This window comes from Leptopilina heterotoma, unplaced genomic scaffold (genome assembly GCF_015476425.1).
Source record: "Leptopilina heterotoma isolate Lh14 unplaced genomic scaffold, ASM1547642v1 Lhet_68, whole genome shotgun sequence".
NCBI classification, from domain to species: domain Eukaryota; kingdom Metazoa; phylum Arthropoda; class Insecta; order Hymenoptera; family Figitidae; genus Leptopilina; species Leptopilina heterotoma.
Genome location: NW_025111157.1, coordinates 1909574 through 1931429, shown reverse-complemented (window position 1 = coordinate 1931429; position 21856 = coordinate 1909574). Strand labels below are relative to the sequence as shown.

The 21856-nt window shown below is 23.3% G+C and overlaps 3 protein-coding genes across 6 annotated transcripts in view; 1 reads left to right on the top strand and 2 right to left on the bottom strand.

Moving 5' to 3' along the window:
* The window catches only part of LOC122510471 (syntaxin-1A), a 128186-nt gene extending 121540 nt beyond the window's left edge, over window positions 1-6646 (bottom strand). Inside the window, exon 1 of one of the 3 annotated variants that reach the window (XR_006302445.1) lies at window positions 6502-6646. The gene's annotated coding sequence lies outside the window, so the exon portion shown is untranslated. The remainder of the gene's footprint in view (window positions 1-6501) is intronic. The other 2 variants (XM_043625146.1, XM_043625147.1) reach the window with 2 other exon arrangements.
* Window positions 1111-6694, bottom strand: LOC122510473 (sarcoplasmic calcium-binding protein 1). Of its 2 annotated transcripts, none has more exons than XM_043625151.1 (6): window positions 6578-6694; window positions 4951-5358; window positions 3877-4043; window positions 2901-3030; window positions 1589-1692; window positions 1111-1353 (listed from the first exon to the last, which is right to left on the bottom strand). In XM_043625151.1, exons 2-6 carry the CDS (start codon window positions 5000-5002, stop codon window positions 1225-1227), a joined length of 582 nt encoding a protein of 193 aa, XP_043481086.1. In that variant the 5' UTR covers window positions 5003-5358; window positions 6578-6694; the 3' UTR covers window positions 1111-1224. The 2 variants fall into 2 exon arrangements, with proteins under 2 accessions (XP_043481086.1, XP_043481085.1); XM_043625150.1 differs by lacking the exon at window positions 6578-6694 and adding an exon at window positions 5548-6082.
* Window positions 6695-7221: 527 nt separating this feature from the next.
* LOC122510292 (leukocyte receptor cluster member 8 homolog) lies at window positions 7222-20599 on the top strand. Its single transcript, XM_043624821.1, has 6 exons — window positions 7222-7545; window positions 8539-8975; window positions 12029-13170; window positions 15548-15881; window positions 16070-16277; window positions 19231-20599. Exons 1-6 carry the CDS (start codon window positions 7406-7408, stop codon window positions 19391-19393), a joined length of 2424 nt encoding a protein of 807 aa, XP_043480756.1. The 5' UTR covers window positions 7222-7405; the 3' UTR covers window positions 19394-20599.
* The last annotated feature ends 1257 nt before the right edge of the window (window positions 20600-21856 follow it).

Below are 21856 nucleotides of genomic sequence, written 5' to 3'. Positions count from 1 at the left end.
ATTCTAATACTTTTATTTGCAAATTTCTCTAAAAGTAAAATTATTCGAGAACATCAATAACTTAATTAACTTCTTTATTAACCGTTATTATTTTTTCATAGAAAAAAAGATTTTCAAAAATTTTAAATTCAAACCTTTTTGAAATTAAACAACTTATAAAAAATTGTTATAAAACATGAAAAAATGGATCACTCCGAGTCGAAGACTCAGAGTGATCAATTTCTTCTTGTTTTACAATAATTAAAGTTAACCAAGTGATAAAATCATTATTTTAAATTATATAAAAATATTGCTGCTTTAATTTCCTCAAAATTATTTTTATCATTTCAATTCAATTAATATTTTGTTTGCTTTTTAGTTTCTTAACTTTTTTATAATTTTTCTTTTCAAATATTTTCAATTTTAAAATTAATTTATTGAAAATCATCGAATTATTGCAAAGAATTTTATTATTTAGGAAAATAATAATTGAATTCCTGCAAAGAATTTTGTAATTTATGAAAATAATTAAATTCTTTCGAGAAATTCAATTCAAAGTGAATACTGAATATTCGAAACAATTTAATTCTCGTAAACAATTTTATCAACAAATTTTTAAACTTATGATTTACGAAAAAAAGTGGAATTATTGTGAAGAAATTTATAAAAAATTTGTAAATAATTAAATTCTTGTAAAATTTTTATTATTTATGAAAATAATTAAATATTTGCATAGAATAAAAAAAATTTTTTTTTAAATAATTGAATTGTTTTGGAAAATTTTATTAAAATAGTAGATATTGAAAATCATTGAATTGAGAAAATGTTTTGAAAATAATTGAAATTTTTCCAAGAATTTTACTATTTATATAAAAATATTTGAAATTTTAACGAGATTTTTAAAAAAATTTTTGAACATAATTGAATTTTTGCGAAGAATTTTATTACTTTTGAAAATATAATTGAATTTCTGCAATCATTTCTCACTTTTTCAAAATTCAATTTTTTTAAATGTTTTTAACGAAAATTCTTCTATAAATCCATTATTTTTAATAATTAATTAATAATAATAATAAATAAAAAAATCAGATTAATCAGAAAAGAACTAATTTCTATAATGAAAAACATCAGTTTAGCTAAAATATATCAATTTATTTGACGGTGGTATTTTTTTTATAGTTAAAATTTTTGTCTTTTCTTCGTGCGGACTGGATATATATTTTACTTGATTACAAATAATAAAACTCAACATAATTCATGAAGTGGACCAAAAAGATGAACTGCTGGACAATTTTCGTCCGGATTACCCAAAAATTGGGCATATAATTCTTGATATCTCGATAATGTTAATCCACCTCTTCTTCTGTCGTCGTCCTATTAAAAATTAAACATGAATTAAACATTTCTCAGAAAATTTAAATTTATAAATTTATAAAGAAAGTATCAAATAATAAAAATAAATTAAATAATAAAAAATACGTGACAACTATACCAAATTAATGGACGATTTCAAAAATATTATAATGACGATATAAAAAATAAATTAAAAAAATATAAATGGAAAATACTTGAAAAAAGAAATTTAAAATATATGATAAAATTTACAAACATTTAAAAGATTTTGATAGGATTCGTCGAGAATATCAACACTGTTTACAGGAATTCTCGATACACAATTGTAGCGAAATTCGTCAGCAGCAATTACACCATCATCTACAAAAAAAAAACGTTTTGAAAATTCTGTAATATAAAATTCGATTTTTTATTATTAGATTTAAAAATATTTTAATTAAGTTTTAATTTTTCAATTACTTTTTCAGGGTTGCCACAAAAATTTAATTTTTAAAATTATTATAATTTCTATTCAATTATTAGTTTCTAGAATTTCTAACTAAAATTATTTTTAATAATTTTTGACAAAGTTTTTGAAAATTTTCAAATCTATTTGTTTATTATTCAATTTTACGAAATTTCATCGATTAATAGGAAATTCTTCAATTAAATAAATATTTAAAATTAATTTTAAAAAAATTTGAATTAACATTTTTTTAAAAATTAAAATTTCATAGAATTATTAATTAAAAATATTCAAAATTCAATTGTTTCAAAAAAATTGCAACTTAGCAAAAATTCAATTATTTTTTTACAATTTTTAACAAAAATTCTTCTCTAAATCAATTATTTTTAAATAATAGTCTTCTAAATCAATGATTTTAGTTTGAAACCTTTTCAAAATTAATTTATTTCTCAAAATTGCTATTATCTGTAACTTCTCAAAAATCAAATTATTTTCTGTTTCTTTTTTTAACTAAAATTGTTCTCTTAATCATTTATTTTTAATAATATTCGTCTAAATCAATAACTTTTAATAATTAAATATTCATTAAAAAGATTAACTAATTTTAAAAGAATTTGAATTAAAATTTTTAAAATTTCTAATTAAATTTATTGAAATTTCATTTTTTCTAAAATTTTAAATTGAAACCTTTTGAAATTCAATTGTTTATAAAAATTGTAAACAAAACTCTTCATAAAATTCAATTATTTTTGAAATTTTTAACTAAAATTCTTCAGTAAATACCTAATTTATGAATAATAAATTTTTTGATAGTTCTTCAAGAATTATGTTGTTGAGAGTAAATTATTGTCAAAAATAGAAAAATTGAAGATTTTGTAATTAATAAATTAATAAATTATTTTGTGATTATTTTCTAATTTATTTTTTAATTTATTTTCAATGGTTATTTCAAAGTTTCAAAAAAGACACCAAAATTCAGATTTTTCTTATGAATTCTATAAAAATTTGAATTTTTTTCAGTAACTTTTAATAAATTTCTCTGACTTTTCCCTGATTTTTTGTTTACCTATGGCAACCCAGCAGTTTTATAAAATTTAAATGATAATAATTAATTAATTAATACCGTTCAAATCAACTAATTTAAAATGACTGTCGATAAACATTTTCATTGATTGGGGAAATTCTCGATACGATCGTCCAACGCAACTCATTTGCACAGCTTTCTTAAATTCTTCCGTCGTCACAACTCCATCCTAAAAATTATTATAATTATTCGTTAGCAAATAATTAAATTTAGAAAACTAGAATTTTATCAATTTTTAAAAATCCCCATTTCTCATTTTTCTTCGTTTCTATAAAAATTATTGCCAACATATATTTTTAAAATTCCCCACTGTATTGAATTTTTATTATTGATCATATTTTTCTTCGGTAAGAAATAAAAGGTCGTACGTGACCCTAGTTACAGAATCGCACTTTTTGAATTTGTGCCAAGTGTTAATGTACTCAAAATTATCTCCGTTGACAGAAATATATACATTGTTTATATATTACTTTAGAAGAAGAAAAATAATTATTCAAATTTTAATATATCGAAAGAAAATATTAATATTTTAAACAAATAAATAATTAATATTTTGAAATTGTTTTTATATATCGAAAATAATTTTTCTTCTTGAAAATTTTTTTTTTTTCATTTTTCAAATTATTTTAAATTATTTTTTTTCAAATTACCTAACTTGAGAGATTTGGAAATTTCCTTTCGAAATTCATTTCTATTTTTACTAGACTTTGTAAATAATAGAGAATAGAGGATTTTACTTGACACTTTAGAAAATCGATGGCATTTCAATTGCGAAACAAATATGATAAATAATTTCTCGTTTTATACAATTCGAAAATACGTCGTTTTATTATTTTCCTGTTTTCATTGCACTTTTAATAAAGATTAATGCAAGCAGAGTAAAAGTGATATTTTTAATGATTGAATGTCATTTTTAGTAAATATTTTTTTTTCTTTTTTACTTATTTACTATTTTTCTTTATTTTTTTTTTTTTGAAAAAGTTTATATTAAATAAAAAATATTTTTCTTTTGTACCTTATTGAAATCGGCAAGTTCGGCAATTTCTTCCCAAAGTGAAAGCATTATGTGTAAATTTTCCTGATAACGATTGTAGTGAAATTCTCCTTTTCCTTCGATCACAGTCATTTTTAGAGCCATACATTCAAAATCATGTTGCTCCAGCACTCCATTATTATCAATATCTAAAAAAAATGAAAATTTAAGAATTAAGACGAGATTTTATTATATTTTTGAAAAAAAATATTCTTGAAAAATAAATATTGCTTTCTAAGAAATAATTTATTTTCTAGAAGATAAAAATTTTTTCAAAGTTTAATTCTTATTAATTGTAATAACTTTGATTTTATTTTTGTATTCGCACTAATGACCGAGTTCTAATGTATCATTGCCATTTGGCAGGTCATAACGACCACCTATAAGGGCGTTTAATTATTTCGCCCTATAATTCCACTTTCCTCAATATTTTTTATGTAACCAATTAAAAATACAGTGAAAAATTCTTTCGAACTCTTACTTTCGTAAAATATTTTCTCAATCAATAAAAAATAGAATGATTCAATATTCGGATTTCAATATTCATTAAATTATTGAAATTATTAATTCACTAAATTATTAAAAATATTAAATAATTATTTTGTGTAATAAATTTTACGAGTTTATTTATTTATTACGCAAAATAAACAAAAACGAATGTTAAAATCGTCAAACAAATTAAATAATTATTATTTAATCTATTTAATGATAATTATCTGTTTATTAACAATTAATTATTAATTAATTATCAATTGTGTCAAATATTTCAATTTACTGATTTTTTATTCACGCAAAAAGTAAAAAAGCATAAATATTAATTCATAATTGACATTGTAAGTTTAAAAAAATTATTAATTATGTAATTTAAAAAGAAATGAATTTAAATTTATGATTTAGTAATATTTTTAATTGTCCATTTTATTTTTATATTGTAATAAAATTTAATTGCAAAATAAAAAAAATAAAACTAATAAAAATCGAAACAAATGAAAAAAATGTAAATTCAAATTAATGTAAATGTTAATTAAATATTTGATTGTAAATCTAAATACTAACCGTAAAGAAATTTGACTATAAAATTAACACGATTATCCCAACTGTAGGCCATTGTTTCTTTCAAATTTCTTTTAATTTTTTAATTTTCTTCAAATCAATAATATTGTTGCTTTTCGTTAAATTTTTTAATTTAAAAAATCTTTTCCTCTTGCGTTGAATTCCAATTTGTCAAATCCAATTTTATCACTTTAGTCAGTAGGGAAAAATTTTGAAATTCTATTTTTTACACCAGAAGAAAATTTTTTTTTTTGATCACTTCATAACAAAGTTGAATCAACGTGCGGAGAACAAATTTGTACTGATCTCGAGTTGAGTTTTCGGAGTCTGCTAAGATTAGAATCTGAACGAAGAAGGGTGTTGAGTATAAGTGCGAGGGATTATGTCTCTCGTGTTATTTATCAAAAGAACCTGAAAAGAAATTTTTTTTCGATTAATTTATTCGTATAATTTTAACAATTAATTAAATTGCAAAATTCCACAATTTACTTAATATTAGAGAATTCTTGTCGAATAATAAAATATTCTTGTTGTTAAAGCATTGTGCTGAATTGTAGTAATAGTAAATAAAAAATAATATATAGAAAAATAATACTTAACTGGAAATTAAAAAAGTAAATGTTCACTAAACGTCTTAAAATAAATTCACTGTTTAACACTTTTTGTTAATAAATTGTTAGGTACAAAAATAATAATCGAAAGTATAAGAGAAAAATGTTGGAAAGGGAAATTAAGAAAAAAAAGTGGATACGGAACGTTGCCAGTCCTTGTAAATAATTTCGACGTGACCTCGACATCGAGCATCATTCTGTTGTTTCGCTAAATTCTAAATTCATCAGTTTAAACCAACAGTATCTACATTGTCTTTCACATATTAAAGGGAAAACGCGTGCGCCAAGGTATTTTCGTAAACGTGCTTCAAGCAACAAGGACATTATGCTCTCTGTTACCTTCAAATTCACAATAAATGACAATCACGATTGTTAATCAATTTAAACTAAATTATTTCATTGTCAAGTGCCAATCATTGCAAAATCAACTCAAAAATGACGAAACTAAACTTCAAACAAATTATTTTAGTTAATATTTCCTTCATTCGAAATTCCGATTATTTGTTTTTCTATTTTTCGACAGAAAGCAAATATAAAAAAAATAATGACAATGTTTTCATGGCTCGAAGTATTAGAACTGATTTTATTTACCACTATTGTGTATTAACCGCTAGTGTAAAACATTAATTTGATTTCATGCAATTATTAAATTAAATACTTAATTTAAAACAGTTTGTAAAATTAGTAATCGAAGTAATATCAAACCATTAATGGAATTATTGGTCAACTGTCAAAACAATAAATCTATACGATCTGTACGTACAAAATCCGATCAAAATTTCTATATAAACTTCTGTGTTATGAATAAAAAAAATATTAAAGAATTTTTCTCTAAAAGTACAGAACGTTCAATAAAAGCTATAAACACTTATTTATATGCTTTGAATGAAAGAAAAATAATAAAAACAAGCGCAAAAAAGATTTAGGTTAGGATGACACTCACCATTTTAAATTCACTGAACATAGTCACAAATCTACATAATTTAACTAACTTGGAAGAAAATATAAAAATAACTCACTGTTCACTTTTGGAAGTAATCACTTTTCTTTAAAATTTGATAAAACTTTTAAAACAAAGACGTTTTTGAACCAAAAAACTTGTAGAAAATAACCGGCACAAGACGATGTGACTTGTGCTCGCGCGCTCAATCGGAAATCCAAATACACGAACATAGTCACGTGACAAGCAGGACTAATTCTGATTGGTCACATAAAAAGATGGATAAAAATTCAAATTAACTAATAATGCAAATCTATTTTGGATAAATACAGTTGCTCAATTAAACCTATAAGTAATTTAAATTATGAAATAAATAACTTCTCTTTATTAATTCAAAATCCGTCACTAAAAATAGAAATTTTTTACTCTGTCCTATCCTAGGCGGGTAAAGTTACCGGAAATATTACCAACCAATAAAAGTAAAACTTCCATCAGCATCTAGTTACATCTAATGACTTTGTAATTTTATCAGTCTTTACATCTAATTAATAATTGTCGTAGTCAATTATTTATAGTAAAATTAACAATTTCAAAAAATAGGTTTTCTAATTAATTAATTAATCAATAATTAAGTGAATATTCAAAAGGATTCGAGTGTAAAACCTGCGCGCGCGCAACGAATTTCGATATCTCGAGATATCGATTTCCTGTCTTCCCTTTCACTAGTAAAAAAATGGCAGTACAAGGCGTACAAGGAAGTTGAGAATTTTCGTTTCTACGTCTAGTTTTCAGTTTTTAACGCTTGTGAAATCAAAATAATACTCAAATTTTTAGACGCGTTCTTCTTGCAGGCCAGGAAAAAGTATAAAGGCAGGTATATCTTGTTGATGTTAAAATCATTTTCGGTATGTCAGAAAGTGAAATCATAGCTCATCAACGGAAACAACAGCAGCAATTTCCACAGCAACCTGGGACTGGTCCTATGGCGAACATGGCGTGGCAGCAGTATCCTCCTCCAGATATGCATTTTTATTCTCCCTATGCAGGGTGAGTTCTCTTCTTCCGATTTATTTCAGATTTTTCTTCATATTTTTAAGAAAATTACTCAACTATTTCCATCTATTTCGTCGTATTAAAAGTGTGATTTTTTTTGAGATAAAAAAATGTCTAATTATAGACACGAGATTTTTGTACCTATGACGCTTCGGGGTTAAAAAGTTAAATTTCCTCTAATTAACTTTGATAATTATAATTTATCAATAAGGAGTAATATTTACATCTGTTTACACAAAATAGATGCGAAAAATAGTTCATGATAATATGAATTGTGTTTGTGATTTCGGAGCCCTTTGTATTGTCCACCATTTTTGAAGGTTTCATATATCCTGTGTCATAGTAAATATAGTTTGTAAATTCATGATTATGATTCGCGACATTTTATTAAATTCAATTTTTTTGATGCTGAAAATTTTATAAGCAATTAAAATGAGCGGATTTTTAATGACATTTCGATGTCAATATTGACTTAATCTATTTACCTCTATATATAGATATATACAATTACGAAACATTGTTTCATTCATTATGGCGCAATAGTAGCTCTTCCTAATTTTGGAATTTTCTATTTTTATCGACAGTGTATAGAAAAACATTACTGGAAATTCTAGTGTTTTATTCATTAATATTTTTATTAATTAAAATATTCCCACATGAATTTATGCATTGTATTGTAAATTTGTTTTTAAATTCAATTTATTTTCAAGGCTTGAATAATTACTTGTTTATATAATACGAAATTTTCTTCTATTTCGTCCTTTAACTTCGCTTAGAATTTATTTTATTAATTATTTATTTTTGATGATTTTTTCAAATGATTATTTTTAATTAATTTAATTAATTAGACAAAAAAATGCTTAGAATTAAAAAAAATAATTCAAGATCGGAAGTAAATGTTTTGACGTTTTTTAAATAATTGCATTGAGTTTATGTAAAAATTTAAAGTGAAAGGAAAAAAATTAATTGAGAATTATTATTTTTCAGACCAATGTATGGACAAGGGTTCAATCAAGGACAACAACCTTTTTATTATCATCCAGGAAAGATGGGACCTTATGGACCGGGTTTTAATCAACAACATATGCAGCAGCAACAACAACAGCAGCCGCAACAACAAATTCCACAGAGTCCGAATAATCAGGGAAAACAACCGAATCAACAGTCCCAGCAACAACAACAGCAGCAGCAAATCCAACAGCAACAACAGACTCAACAACAATCGGAGTCTCAAACTCCTGTTGCTAATCTCTTAGATGATGATTCCGATCTTCCACCTCTCCCCCCAGGACCCCCACCACCCGTTCAATCGAATAAACAACCACCTCAAAATAATCAAAATCAATCGCAAATTTATCAACATCAACCTTATTTTAATCCCTACGGGCACAATAATTGGAATGGAATGTACAACGATGGTTCGCGTAAGTTTCTTTACTATTTTTTTTTTTTTAATTTATAATTAACTTTCAGGGTTGCCACAGGTCAGGAAATTCAGGGGAAAGTCAGGGAATTTTATTAAAAGTAGTAAAAAAAATTAAATTTTCAAAATTTATAATAAAATTCGAAATTTGTGTGGTTTGTCTTAAAACTTTGAAATTACGAAGAATTTTAATTTCAAAAAACCTTAACATTCTTCTATTTTTGACAATAATTTTTTTTAATTAATTAATTCTTGAAAAACTATAAAAAAAATTAACAAGAATTTTAATAAAAAAAACCTTAACATTCTTCTATTTATGACAATAATTTTTTTAATTAATTAACTCTTGAAAAACTATCAAAAAATTATTACTTACAAATTAATTAATAAATAATTTTACTGAAAAATTTCGAAAATAACTGAATTTTATAATAGTTGTGTTGACAATTTTTTTTTTAATAATAATTGAATTTCAAAAGGTTTTAATTTGAAATTTCAGATAATTTGAATTTTTAATTAATTTAAATTGAAAAGCTTAGTTATTTGAAAAATTCTGATTGAAATTCTTTTTAAATTAGTTAAATTTTTTAATATATATTTAATAATTAAACATAGATTTAAAAAAGAATTTTAGTTAAAAAAACTAAAAAAACATAATTGAATTTTGAAAAAGTTAGAAATACTTTAATTTTGAAAAGGTTTCAAATTAAAATTTTTGAAACTCTGAGTTTTTAATACTTTTAATTAACAATTCCGTCGATTTTAATTTTTTTTTTTTTTGAAAAATTTTAGTTCCAACGCTTTCAAAATTAGTTGAATTTCTTAATAACTATTTAATTACTAAAAATTATTAATTTCTTGAAGAACTATCAAAAAATTATTACTCATACATTTTTTAAAGAACAAATTTTACTTAAAACTTTGAAAAATAATTGAATTTCATAAGAGATGCGTTCACAATTATTAAAAAGTAATTGAATTTGAAAAGGTTTTAAATTGAAATATCGGAAAATTTCAATTTTAAATGAATTTAATTAGAAATTTTGTTGAACTTTGTTTTGTAGAAAACTTTGAAAACTTTAAAATTAGTGAAATTTTTCAATATAGATTATTAATATATATTTAATTATTAAAAATACTTGATGTAGAAAAGAATTTTCTGAATGTTATTAAAAATAATTAATTTAGAGAAGAATTTTCTAAAAATTATTAAAAAGAATTGATTTAGAAAATAATTTTAGTTTAAAATTCTAAAAAATAATTGAATTTTGCAGAAGTAATAAATTATAATTAATATATAATTTTTGAAAAATTTTAGTTCTAATGTTTTTGAAATTATTACAATTTCTTAATAAATCTTTAATTATTAAAAATAATTGATTTAGAGGAATATTGTTTAAAAAAATTGATTTAGAGAAGAATTTGAGTAAAAAAAAAAAATTACAGAAAATAATTGAATTTTTGAGAAGTTTCAAATAATAGTAATTTTTAGAAATAATTGAATTTCAATTGCATTTTAAAAAGTTCAATTATTTTTAGAAATAATAAAACTCATTGCAGAATTTCAATTATTTTTAATACAATTTTAATCGAATTCCTCGAAAAATTCAACTATTCTTACAAATTTTATTCAAGTTCGTCAAAAGAATTCAATTACTTAAAAATTTGTTGATAAAATTCTTTATGAGAATTCGATTTTAAGGAAAATTCAATTATTCAAATAAATCATTTATTTTTGCATTTAAATAATTAAATTCTCGAAGAATTTTCTAATAAAAATTGATTTTCAAATGAATTCCAGTTAAAATTTTAGATAATAATTGAATATTAAAATCATTATAGCGTGAATTTTGAGAAATAATTGAATTTTGAAAAGATTTTACATTAAAATTTAAGGAAATTTTAATTTTTAATTGATTCAATTAGAAATGTCTAAAAAATTAGTTTTTTGAAAAATTTTAATTCCCATTCTTTTGAAATTTCACAAATTTTTAATTAATATATTTAATTATTAAAAATGATTGATTTGGAGACGAATTTTAGTTAAAAACTCTTAAAAAATTATTGAATTTAGAAAAGATTTCAAATTAAAATTCGAATTTATTAATTATTTTATTATTAGAAATAATTGATTTTGAGAAAAATTTTAGTTGAATACTTTAAAAAAATAATTGATTTTCAAAATGTTGCAATTTCAAATTTAGGAAAATTTGAATTAATTTAATTGGAAATTTTATTTATAATTTTCAAATTCTTTGAAAATTAGTTGAATTTTTTTATATAAATACCTATATATTTAATTATTAAAAATAATTGATTTGGAGACGAATTTTAGTTGAAAACTTTTAGAAAAATAATTGAATTTTGAAAAGATTTCAAATTAAAATTCGAATTTATTAATTATTTTATTATTAAAAATAATTGATTTTGAGAAGAATTTTAATTGAAAACATTAAAAAAATAATTGAATTTCAAATTTAGGAAAATTTGAATTAATTTAATTGGGAATTTTAGTAAAATTAGTATTTCGAAAAATATAAATTCAAATTCTTTGAAAATTAGTTGAAATTTTTAATATATATACCTATATTTAATTATTAAAAATAATTGATTTAGAGACGAATTTTAGTTTAAAATTTCAGAATATAATTGAGGGGCTGGATGCTATAATGTGTTACGCGCCATTCACTTAACATGGCGCGTAACACATTATAGCATCCAGCCCCTCAATTAAATTTCCGAGAAGTTACAAACAATTGTATTAGAAATAATTGATTTTTCAGAAGGTTTCAAATTAAAATATTCGAAACAACAATCTTTTAATATAAAATGATGATTTTATCACTCGGTAATCTTAATTATAAGTTATTTAATTTCAAAAAGTTTGAATTTAAAATTTTTGGAAATCTTAATTCCTATGGAAAAAATTTATTTAAAAAAGAAGGATAATCGGAGAAAAGCAAAATTAAAATTTTGTGTGGCAACCCTGACTTTTAATACAAAAATAATATTTTCTCATGTTGTCTAACAATGAAAAATATTTTTCTATTTCAGAATTTAACGGTCAAATTCGCTTCAATCTCCAGAACAAGAAAACCGGTCTCGGTTTTTCTCCTTCTGGAAATAGCGGTGCAGCCAAGAAAAAACGCAAGCGAAATAAGAATCTCGCGGCCCAAAATAACAGTAATTTTCAGGGGAACAATGCCTCATCAAATTTCATGTCAGGTCCCAATTTGAAATCTGATGTACCACCTTTACCACCCCCAAAACAAGAACCACCCGCAACGCCCATTAAGGACGAGAAATCATCCTCCACTGTCATTAATCCCATAACACCTGGAACGAATGTTCAATCGTCAACGGACGCGAAACCGTCAATAAATGCCAGTATTACCGGCGATTGGCCGGAAAATTTGAAAAATTACGTTAATCGTTGCTATGAGAAATGTCAAACGGCCGTCGACAAGGATCAGGTTGAAATTATTCTTAAAGGGAAAATAACAAGGGCGGCAAATGACGGATCATTGTGGGTGAAGGATTGGGATAATGAGATTCTACCTAGTATTCACAGTGAACGTATGACCATGACGATAAAACCTCGTAATTCACCCTTGAAGCATGGTTTCGCGCTTGTTAATTCGCAGGGAGGCCTGCGCAAGCCGGGCCTATCGACGTCACTTGGCGCAAGGCTTGGCGCGCGTCTCTCTGCCGGTCACAAGCGATCAAAATCAAAATCGGGTTCGAGGTCATGTTCGAGGTCGAGATCAAGGTCACGTTCACAATCCCGCACACCGCCACGAAAATATAGACGCAGTACATCCTCGTCATCGAATCAAAGCGATCGTGAGCACAACGATTATAAAACGACAACGACCACGACATTGTCGTCGTCGACGTCATCGGCTTCGGCGTCAAAATCGAAAAAATCCACGCGTAACAAACAAAATCACAACAAGAAAAGCAAGAAAAATAAACAGGTCAAGTCACATTTCTATTCTGAATTTGGTTTAGCGACGGGCAATGATGAACTTGGCTCGAAGGAGAAACTCCAGCAACGTGCAGCGAGATTTAATGATTCTTGCAAATCGGCTAATATTTCTATTCGGGAAGATGTCAATGGGGATTTTGACTTCACAGGTCTTCACATTATTGGGACATGCCAAGATCTCGAGAAACCGTATCTGCGCTTGACTTCAGTGAGTTTCTTTCTTTTTATTTTCTGCTAGTCAATTTTTTTACTTTTTTCTGACACGAAAGTTGATTGAAAACAAATTTTTTATTAATTTTTCATTTAAATTAAATAACATTTTTTATTTAAATTTTTTGTTTAATCAGGGTAGCCACATGTCAGTAAAGTCAGTTAAGTCAGGGAAATGGCAGTAAAACAAAATTTTTGTCAGTAAAGTCAAGGAAATGTCAGGAAAAAAAATTTTTTGACAGAAAAATTTAGAAAATTGAAATTTTTTTCAACTTATTTTTGAAAAGTTGCGACTTTTTTGACTTTTCCTCCAAATATTGCAACAAAATATATTTTTTAGTATTAAAAGTAACTCATTTCGATTTTTATAGTACGAAAAATAACTGAACATTCAAAAATTATTTTTGAATCATTTTTGTATTTAAATTTTCGAAATATACAATTAAAAAGATTTTGAATAATTGAAATTTTGTAAAATTTAAATATTTAATTAAAAATAATTAATTTTTTTCAAGTATTTTGTTAGAATTTTTTAAAATCAACTTTTGAATAATTTTAATTATGCAAATTTTAAAAATAATTGAATTATCAAAAATTTTAATGAAAAATTTTTAAACGTAAATTTAAAAATAAAAATTAATGAAAATTAGCTTTTAATTTTTTAAAATTCCATATTTTCAATACTTTTAATTATATAATTTACGAAAAATCAAATACATACAAAAAATGATAAAATTTTATAATTATTTTTAATGTTTTGAAGAAAAAATCAATGTTTAAAATTTTTTAATTAAAATTCACCAAAAATTAATTAGTTTTTTTTTTAAATTATACAATAATTCTTTAATTATTTTCGAAAAATTACATTAAAATATTTTTAAAAAAAAATTCTTAGAATTTTTTTATCATAATTCTTTAAAATTCAATTAACTTTGAACTTACGAAAAAAACATGGACATCAGTTAGAATTATTATAAAAAATTTAATTTTTGTATTGAAATAATTGAATTCTCGAAGAACTTTCGAAAAATTATTTAAAATAATTAATTTATAGATGAAGTTTAGTTGAAAATTGTATAGAAAATGCAATTGAATTCACAAAAAATTTTTAGAAATTATTAAAGTTCATAAATTTTACTCATTTTCCATAAACTTTCATATTTTCCTGTAAAAAAATGTCAAAAAATTATTAATTGTAAATTTTAATGAATAATTTTACTTATGAATTTCGATCAAATAATTGAATTTTTCAAGATTTGTGGTTAAAATTGTCAAAAATAATTGATTTTCAAAAGGTTTCAATTTGAAAGTTTAGAATAATTGAATTTTCAATGAATTTAATTAGAAATTTTTAAAAAACTCAATTTTTGAACAATATTTTAATTCAAATTCTTTTGAAGTAATTGAATTTTTCTAACATGTATATTTAATTATTAAATATAATTAATTTAAAAAAGTATTTTAGTTAAAACTGAAAAAATAATTGATTTAGAGAAGAATTTTAGTAAAAACTCAACAAAAAAAATTGAATTTTGGAGAATTTACAAATTAATTGAATTTTCAAAAAGTTTCAAATTAAAATCGTTGAAAATCTGGAAATTTAATATTTTTATTAACAATTTTGTCGAACTAATTTTTTCTAAAAATTTTAACTCCAATTCATTTGAAATGAGTTGAATTTTTTAATAATATATTTAATTATTAAAAATAATTAATTTAGAAAAATATTATAAAAAGTAATTGATTTAGAAAAGAATTTTAGTTAAGAATTCTATAAAATAATTGAATTTTTGAGAATTTGCAAATAATAGTAATTTTTTATAAATAATTTAATTTCAAAATGTTGAATTTCAGTTAAAATTTCAATTATTTTCAAAAAATTTACCTAATTTAAGAATTTTCAATATCTACTATTTTAATAATATTTTCCAAAAGAATTCAATTATTTAATAAAATGTCGATAAAAATCTGCGCAAACATTTAATTATTTTTGTAAATAATAAAAATTTCACAGGAATTCAATTATTTAAAAAGATTTTTTTTTAATTTACTTCTTAAGTACTTGCATATTTAATTATTATTAAATATTGTTTATTTTCTTCAAAAATTTAAATAGAATTCTTCTCAAGAACGCTCAGGGAAAAAATTAAAATTCTATCTTGAAATGGGGGAAAGTCAGGGAAGAAATTTTACACTTAGGGAAAAAATAAAAATTCTATCTTGAAATCAGTGAAAATCAGGAAAAGACAAAATTAAATTTTTATGGCAACCCTGAAAAAATACAGTAATTATTGTAATTTTGTCTCGAAGTAAAGTCAATCGCTATTTGTTTTATTTAAAAAGAAAGAAATAATGTAAATTATGAATTTTTCCAGGCTCCAGCTGCCTCTTCAGTGCGACCGGTAAGTGTATTAAAAAATTCTCTGGCTCACGTTAAAAAACGATGGTTGGAGGGTCAAGACTATCGTTATGCGTGCGATCAGCTTAAGTCTATTCGACAAGATCTGACAGTACAAGGGATTCGTGATTCCTTCACTGTTCATGTTTACGAAACACATGCGAGAGTCGCACTCGAACGTGGCGATCACGAGGAATTCAATCAATGTCAAACTCAATTACGAATGTTGTATCAAGACCTCGAGGGGAAAAATCGTTGCGAATTCATTGCTTATAGGATACTCTACTATATCTTCACTAAGAATTCTCAAGGTAAAAATTTTATTTCAATGACTAAAATTTGGATAATTTATTTCTAAATTTCTACTCTTACTACGCGTCACATTTAATAAAACAGAAAAAATGTAAATATTTACATTTTCTACTTCAATTTCAATTTCACATTTAATAAAACTAAATTGACTTGTTAATTAACGAAATTTAATTTTGATTCTTTTCAGATTTAACCACGATACTCGCGTCACTTACCGCTGAAGATAAAAAAGACAAATGTATTTTGTACGCATTGCAAGTTCGTTCCGCTTGGTCGCTCGGTAATTTCCATAGTTTTTTCAAACTCTATAGGGAAGCGCCACGAATGGCAGCATTCCTGATGGACTGGTTCATCGCCAGGGAACGAAAGCTAGCTTTAAAAACAATGATTAAGGCGTACGTATTTATTCAATTTTCCATTTGCCCCCCATAAAAACGGTCCCGAATTTCAAACAAGGTTTATTTCGCTTCAATTTTTTAACTTTACTCTCTAAGTTCTTTGATAATTCAGGAAAACAAAATATTTCTGTAAATATTAACATTTGTAACATATTATTGACATTTTCTTTATTTATTAATTTTTATCGCACTTTTTTTGTTTGCACATTTTTTTTCTTTATTTTAATTCAATTCAATTTTAGGCTTCGCACTCATCTACTAAAACATACTATTTACTACTCTTTTTACGTTATGCTAATATTTTGATACTTTTTTTAGATTTCATCCACTAAAAGCTACTATTTCTGTTTTTTTTTGTTGAGAATTTCCACAACTTTAAATTCGCAAATACTAGAAATCAAAAAACTATTCTCAAAAATTATAATCAAATTCTTTAAAAAGATTCAATTATTTTCAAAAAATATTTTAAATTCAATTATTTTCAATATCTATAGTATTTTCATAAAATTTCGGAAAAGAATTCAATTATTAAAAAAAGAATTGATAAAATTCATCCAAAATTCAATTATTTTCGGAAATAATAAATTTCTACAGAAATTCAATTAATTTAGAATAGCATTTTCAAACAAATTTCGAAAAAATCAATTATTTAGCAAAATTTTTATACAATTCTTTACATTAATTCAATTACTTTCACTAATAATAATATTTTTCATATGAATTCAATTTTTAAAATAACATTTTCATAAAATTCTAAGCAAGAATTCAATTATTTTCATAAATAATAAAAGTCATCGAAGAATTTCAATTATTTTTAATACTATTTTAAAGTAATTGAAAAATTCAATTATTTTCACAAATAAAGTTTTCCACAAGAATTCAATTACTTAAAATAAAATTTTCATAATATTTATTATATTTCGAAAAAATTAATTATTTAAAACAATGTTTATAAAATTCTTATGAAGAATTTAATTATTTTCAAAAATTTTATTAAAATTCTTTGCAAGAATTCAATTATTTTCAAAAAATTTAATAAAATTCTTTGCAAGAATTCAATTTATTTTGCATAAATAATACAATTTTTTGAAAGAATTAAATTATTTTTAATTCAATTTTAATAAAATTCCTCGAAAAAATTCAATTATCTTCATAAATAATAAAATTCTTTACAAGAATTCAATTATTTTCATAAATAATTCAATTTTTCGCAGGAATTAAAATTATTTTCAATACAATTTTAATAAAACTACTGAAAAGAATTCAATTATTTAAAAAAAATTATAATAAAATTCTTCCCAAGAATTCAATTATGTCGATAAATAATAAAATTATTCCCGATAATTCAATTATTTTAAGGCATTTTAATAAAATTCTTTGCAAAATTCTATTATTTTTACGAATAACAATATTCATTACAAAAATTCAATTATTTTTAAAATTAATAAATTTCTTCTTGTAAATTCAATTATTTTAAAAAATTTTAATAAAATCGTTCACAAGAATTGAATTCAATTATTTAAAAAAATGTTTGTAAAAATCTTCCTAAGAATTCAATTCTTTTTATGATTAATAAAAATTTCTCAGGAATTCAATTATTTAAATTAGAATTTGCATAAAATTAGTCGAAAGAAATTAATTATTTAAAACTTTTTATAAAATTCTTCGCAAGAATTAAATTATTGTTATAAATATTTAAATTCTTTCATGTAACATAATAAAATTTGTTGCAGGAATTCAATTTATCAGTAGGATAAGAAAAGAAGTAAATATTTTTTCATAAAAATTAGGAAAAAGTCAGGAAAATAAAAAATGAAATGGAATTTTTGTCAAAGTGAATTTTTCGATAGCTACTTTTTTACTACTTTCTTTTACTTTGAAAGTAATGCTACTTTTTAAAAATTAATTTTCGAGTGCGAAGTCAGCAATTTTTTTTCATTTTTTAAAATTTAATTCAATTTTCTACAAACAATTTCTTGATTTTTTTTTCTAAATTTTTTTAAATGTAGATTTGCTTATTTTGAAAGTAGATTTTTGCATACTTTGAAAGTAACTTTGTTTCTGCTGTGATTGACTAACTTGACTTGTGTGACTGAAAAAAGAAATTTTCCATAAGTTTTCTTTTTAAAAGATTCTATTCGATTGAATACTATGCTAGTCAATACAATTAAATTAATTTTTAATTTATAATTACTAATTTTTAATTTTTAATGGAAGTAGAAATTATAATAGAAATTAATTATAAGTTATAAAAGATAAATTATATTTAAACCAAAAGGAAGTAAGTGCAATATTGGTATTGATTCTAATTTATCGTGAAAAGTAGAAAAATATCTCATTGATGACATTTGTATTGTTTTCTCATTTGGGGTTTCGTCCACTTATTGCGTCACACTTTTAAGGAGGGAAGGGGTCAAGTAGTTTTGAGAGTGGTAGCAAAAAATGTGACGTATCAGGTGGATTGAAAGAGCTTTTCATTCTCATTCTTTTTTTGTTTCAATAAGATGTACACGAGGCAATTTTTTTGAGTAATTAATTGGAAATTGTCGTTGCTTAAAGTTTTGAAGACTACTAACCCACTAATTTAGTATAAATTTAATTTAATCTTAGAAATTTACCAGTTGACAGGAATTTATTAAACACAGTATTATTTATATTATTTATCTTATTTATCTTATTTACTAATTATAAAACATAATTTTTAGGTTTAAATTTTTTTTAATTTAAAAACTTTTTTTAAAAATTTAATTAGTTTTAATGAAAAATTCGTGTTTTATTGTCGTAGAAATATTCGTTTGGAGAAAGCAATATGAACCCTAACTAGATTTTTGTTTCAGGATAATGAAGCTGCATAAATTAATTAATGTTTTAATTGAATATTTCTAACCCTTCTTTTTTTTGACTAATAATGAAAAAAATGTCTAATCCATGTATTTCTTCTGCTGTTTAGTTACCGGCAAAATTTGGCAGTTGATTTCATCGTAGCGGAATTGGCATTTGATACGTTGGACAAGTTTTATGAATTTGTCTCTGAGTTCGGGTTGATTTATGCTGATCCACAGAAAAAGCAAATCGACTGCAAGACGAGTAGTGGTACGCTAGGTTCTTGGTAGAACGTCATCAACAAATTTTCCCCTCGATTCTTCTTCTTCTTTTTGGGGGTTTCGAAAAAAAGAGGACATTTAAAAAAAAAAGCGCGTCACACGGATTTAGTGTGTCAGAGGACGCGTGAATCAGTTATTTGGAAGAGGATTTGTGGTCAATATCCGCAACCCTTTTATTTATGGACCATGCGTACTTTTCCAAATGTCCGATTCCTTCACATTGTACAAAGAAAAAAAATTTCACATATTTAGACGTGCGAAAGAGTACAAAAAAAAAAAGAAAGAAACCAATCGATTTAAATGTACATTTTCATCTCTTCATTTTTTAAAAGAGATGCAAGCGTCTCTAACCCTTTGTTATTGATCTTTTCAATCATGATTTTTCTCGGCAAGACATACACATCTTTTTGTACATATAATTTTACAAGTATGTACGCTGCATTGTATATAGAAATCATCTTTATATTCATCGATTTAAATTATATATATATATCTATATTGATTTTTATGTATATTTAATGTTTCATCAGTACAAAGTCTGGGATCTTCTTCAAACTTTTCGCCTTTATTGCCCCAAAAAAAATCGCTCATCGAGTCGCCATTCCATATTTCTTACTTTGGAAAGAAATCAAGTTTTTGATTTTTTAAGTAAGCCCTTTTTATCTTCACTTTAAAAAAAACAACTTATGAGAACGAGAAAGAGAGAGAGAGAGAGTTCAACAATATTTCCTCGGAAGAATTAGTCGGAGAACACCAATTTATGAATTTTTTCGAAAAAGCCAAGTTCCGTGCCAAGGACATAGAACAGCAAAAAAAAAAAAAAAAATTGTCATATAGTCTACCACGAGAGAATTGGATAAATTTATTTTTCAACTTGAAGGCCCTTCTGAAATTTTCACTTTCGGATATTTGTGATGCTTTAAAAATTTTTACCAAATAAAAATGGGGAAGAATGAAGATTTATTGAGAGGGATTGAAGAAGAAGTGAAAGAAGAGTAAGGACTTTTAAAAAGACATTGTTTTTTTGTGTCAAGTGTGATACCTTCTCGAAAGTGTAGGTGAAAAAAAAGAACTCGAGTGTGAAAAGGCAGATTTTTTGAAGAATTTTTGTTTATGAAAAAATGCAACAATATTGTTTTCAGGATCAACAAGTTGGATGTCGTTGTACGATGGAAGGCTCATAATAAATTAAAATTTTTTTCAGTAAAAAAAAAAGTGTTCTCGTTACTGTTATTCCTAATGAAAAACAAAAAACAAAAAATTTCACGTTTTCTGATTGTGAGTTTAGAAGAAATGGAAATCTGGAAAACCTGGAAATGTCAGGGAATTTTATAAACTTTGGAAATACCTGGAAAAGTTAGGGAATTTTGTAAACCTTGAAAAAACCTGGAAAAAGTCAGGGAATTTTAATCGGAATCCTGGAAAATTGTTGTTTTCTAAAGTTATTGCGATTATTCTTGAAATCTTGTTAATTATTAGAATTCATAAGAAAATTTTGAATTTTGGCGTTTTTTTTTTTTTTTTTTTTTGTTAAAACTAGAAAATTACCACGAATTCTAATACAAAACCTTCCATTTTTTCTGACAATTTCATAAAATTAATAATAATATTGTCATTTCTGACAATAATTTATTTTAAATAATTTAATTATCTTTAACAACTATCATAAAGTTATTTTTCATAAATTATTTAATGAATAATTTTACTTAAATATTTAAAAATTAATTCAATTTTAAAAGAGTTGCGTTTATAATTTTCATAAGTAGATCAACTTTAAAATATTTTGATTTAAAATTTTGTAAAATTTGAATTTTAAATGAATTTAATTAGAAATTTGAAAGAATTTAGATTTTTGAAAAGTAAAAAAAATCAACTTAAAATTACAATTATTTTTAATACAATTTTAATCGAATTCAATAAATTATTGAGAATAAAAATAAATGAATAAAAAATAAATTTAAATATGAATTTTAGTTAAAAACAGTAAAATAATTAAATTTTTTAGAGAAGTTAGAAATGAAAGCAGAAAACAGAAATTCAATTATTTTCAAAAAATAATAAAATTCTTCGCAAAAATTTAATTATGTTAAAAAAAATAAAGAAAATTCTCGACAAAATTTCAATTATCTTTAAAAATAAAAGAATTTTTCTCTAAAATTAAATTATTTTCCAAAATTTCAATTATTTACAAAAATTTTCACTAATTTAATGATTTACAATATTAATTATTTTAATAAAATTTTCTAAAAGAATAAGTGAATGTTTGCGTGGAATTTTGTTAAAATATTTTTTAAAAAATTTATTAAAAAAAAAATTTTAGCAGAATTCCAACCAAACATTTAATTATTTTCATAAATATACTAAAAATTCAACTGGAATTCAATTATTTACAAATTTTTTATAAATTTCTTCGCAATAATTCAATTATTTTCATAAATAATAATATTATTTTTAGGAATTCAATTATTCTCA

Excerpts from the sequence above, each read along its gene's own strand:
- LOC122510292 (XM_043624821.1), top strand. The coding sequence starts at position 7,406 with ATGTCAGAAAGTGAAATCATAGCTCATCAACGGAAACAACAGCAGCAA. Across the intron at positions 7,546-8,538 it reads TTTTATTCTCCCTATGCAGG|ACCAATGTATGGACAAGGGT; the intron begins GTGAGTTCTCTT and ends ATTATTTTTCAG. Across the intron at positions 13,171-15,547 it reads CGTATCTGCGCTTGACTTCA|GCTCCAGCTGCCTCTTCAGT; the intron begins GTGAGTTTCTTT and ends GAATTTTTCCAG.
- LOC122510473 (XM_043625151.1), bottom strand. The coding sequence starts at position 5,002 with ATGGCCTACAGTTGGGATAATCGTGTTAATTTTATAGTCAAATTTCTT. Across the intron at positions 3,031-3,876 it reads AACTTGCCGATTTCAATAAG|GATGGAGTTGTGACGACGGA; the intron begins GTACAAAAGAAA and ends AATAATTTTTAG. Across the intron at positions 1,354-1,588 it reads CCTATCAAAATCTTTTAAAT|GACGACGACAGAAGAAGAGG; the intron begins GTTTGTAAATTT and ends AATTTTTAATAG.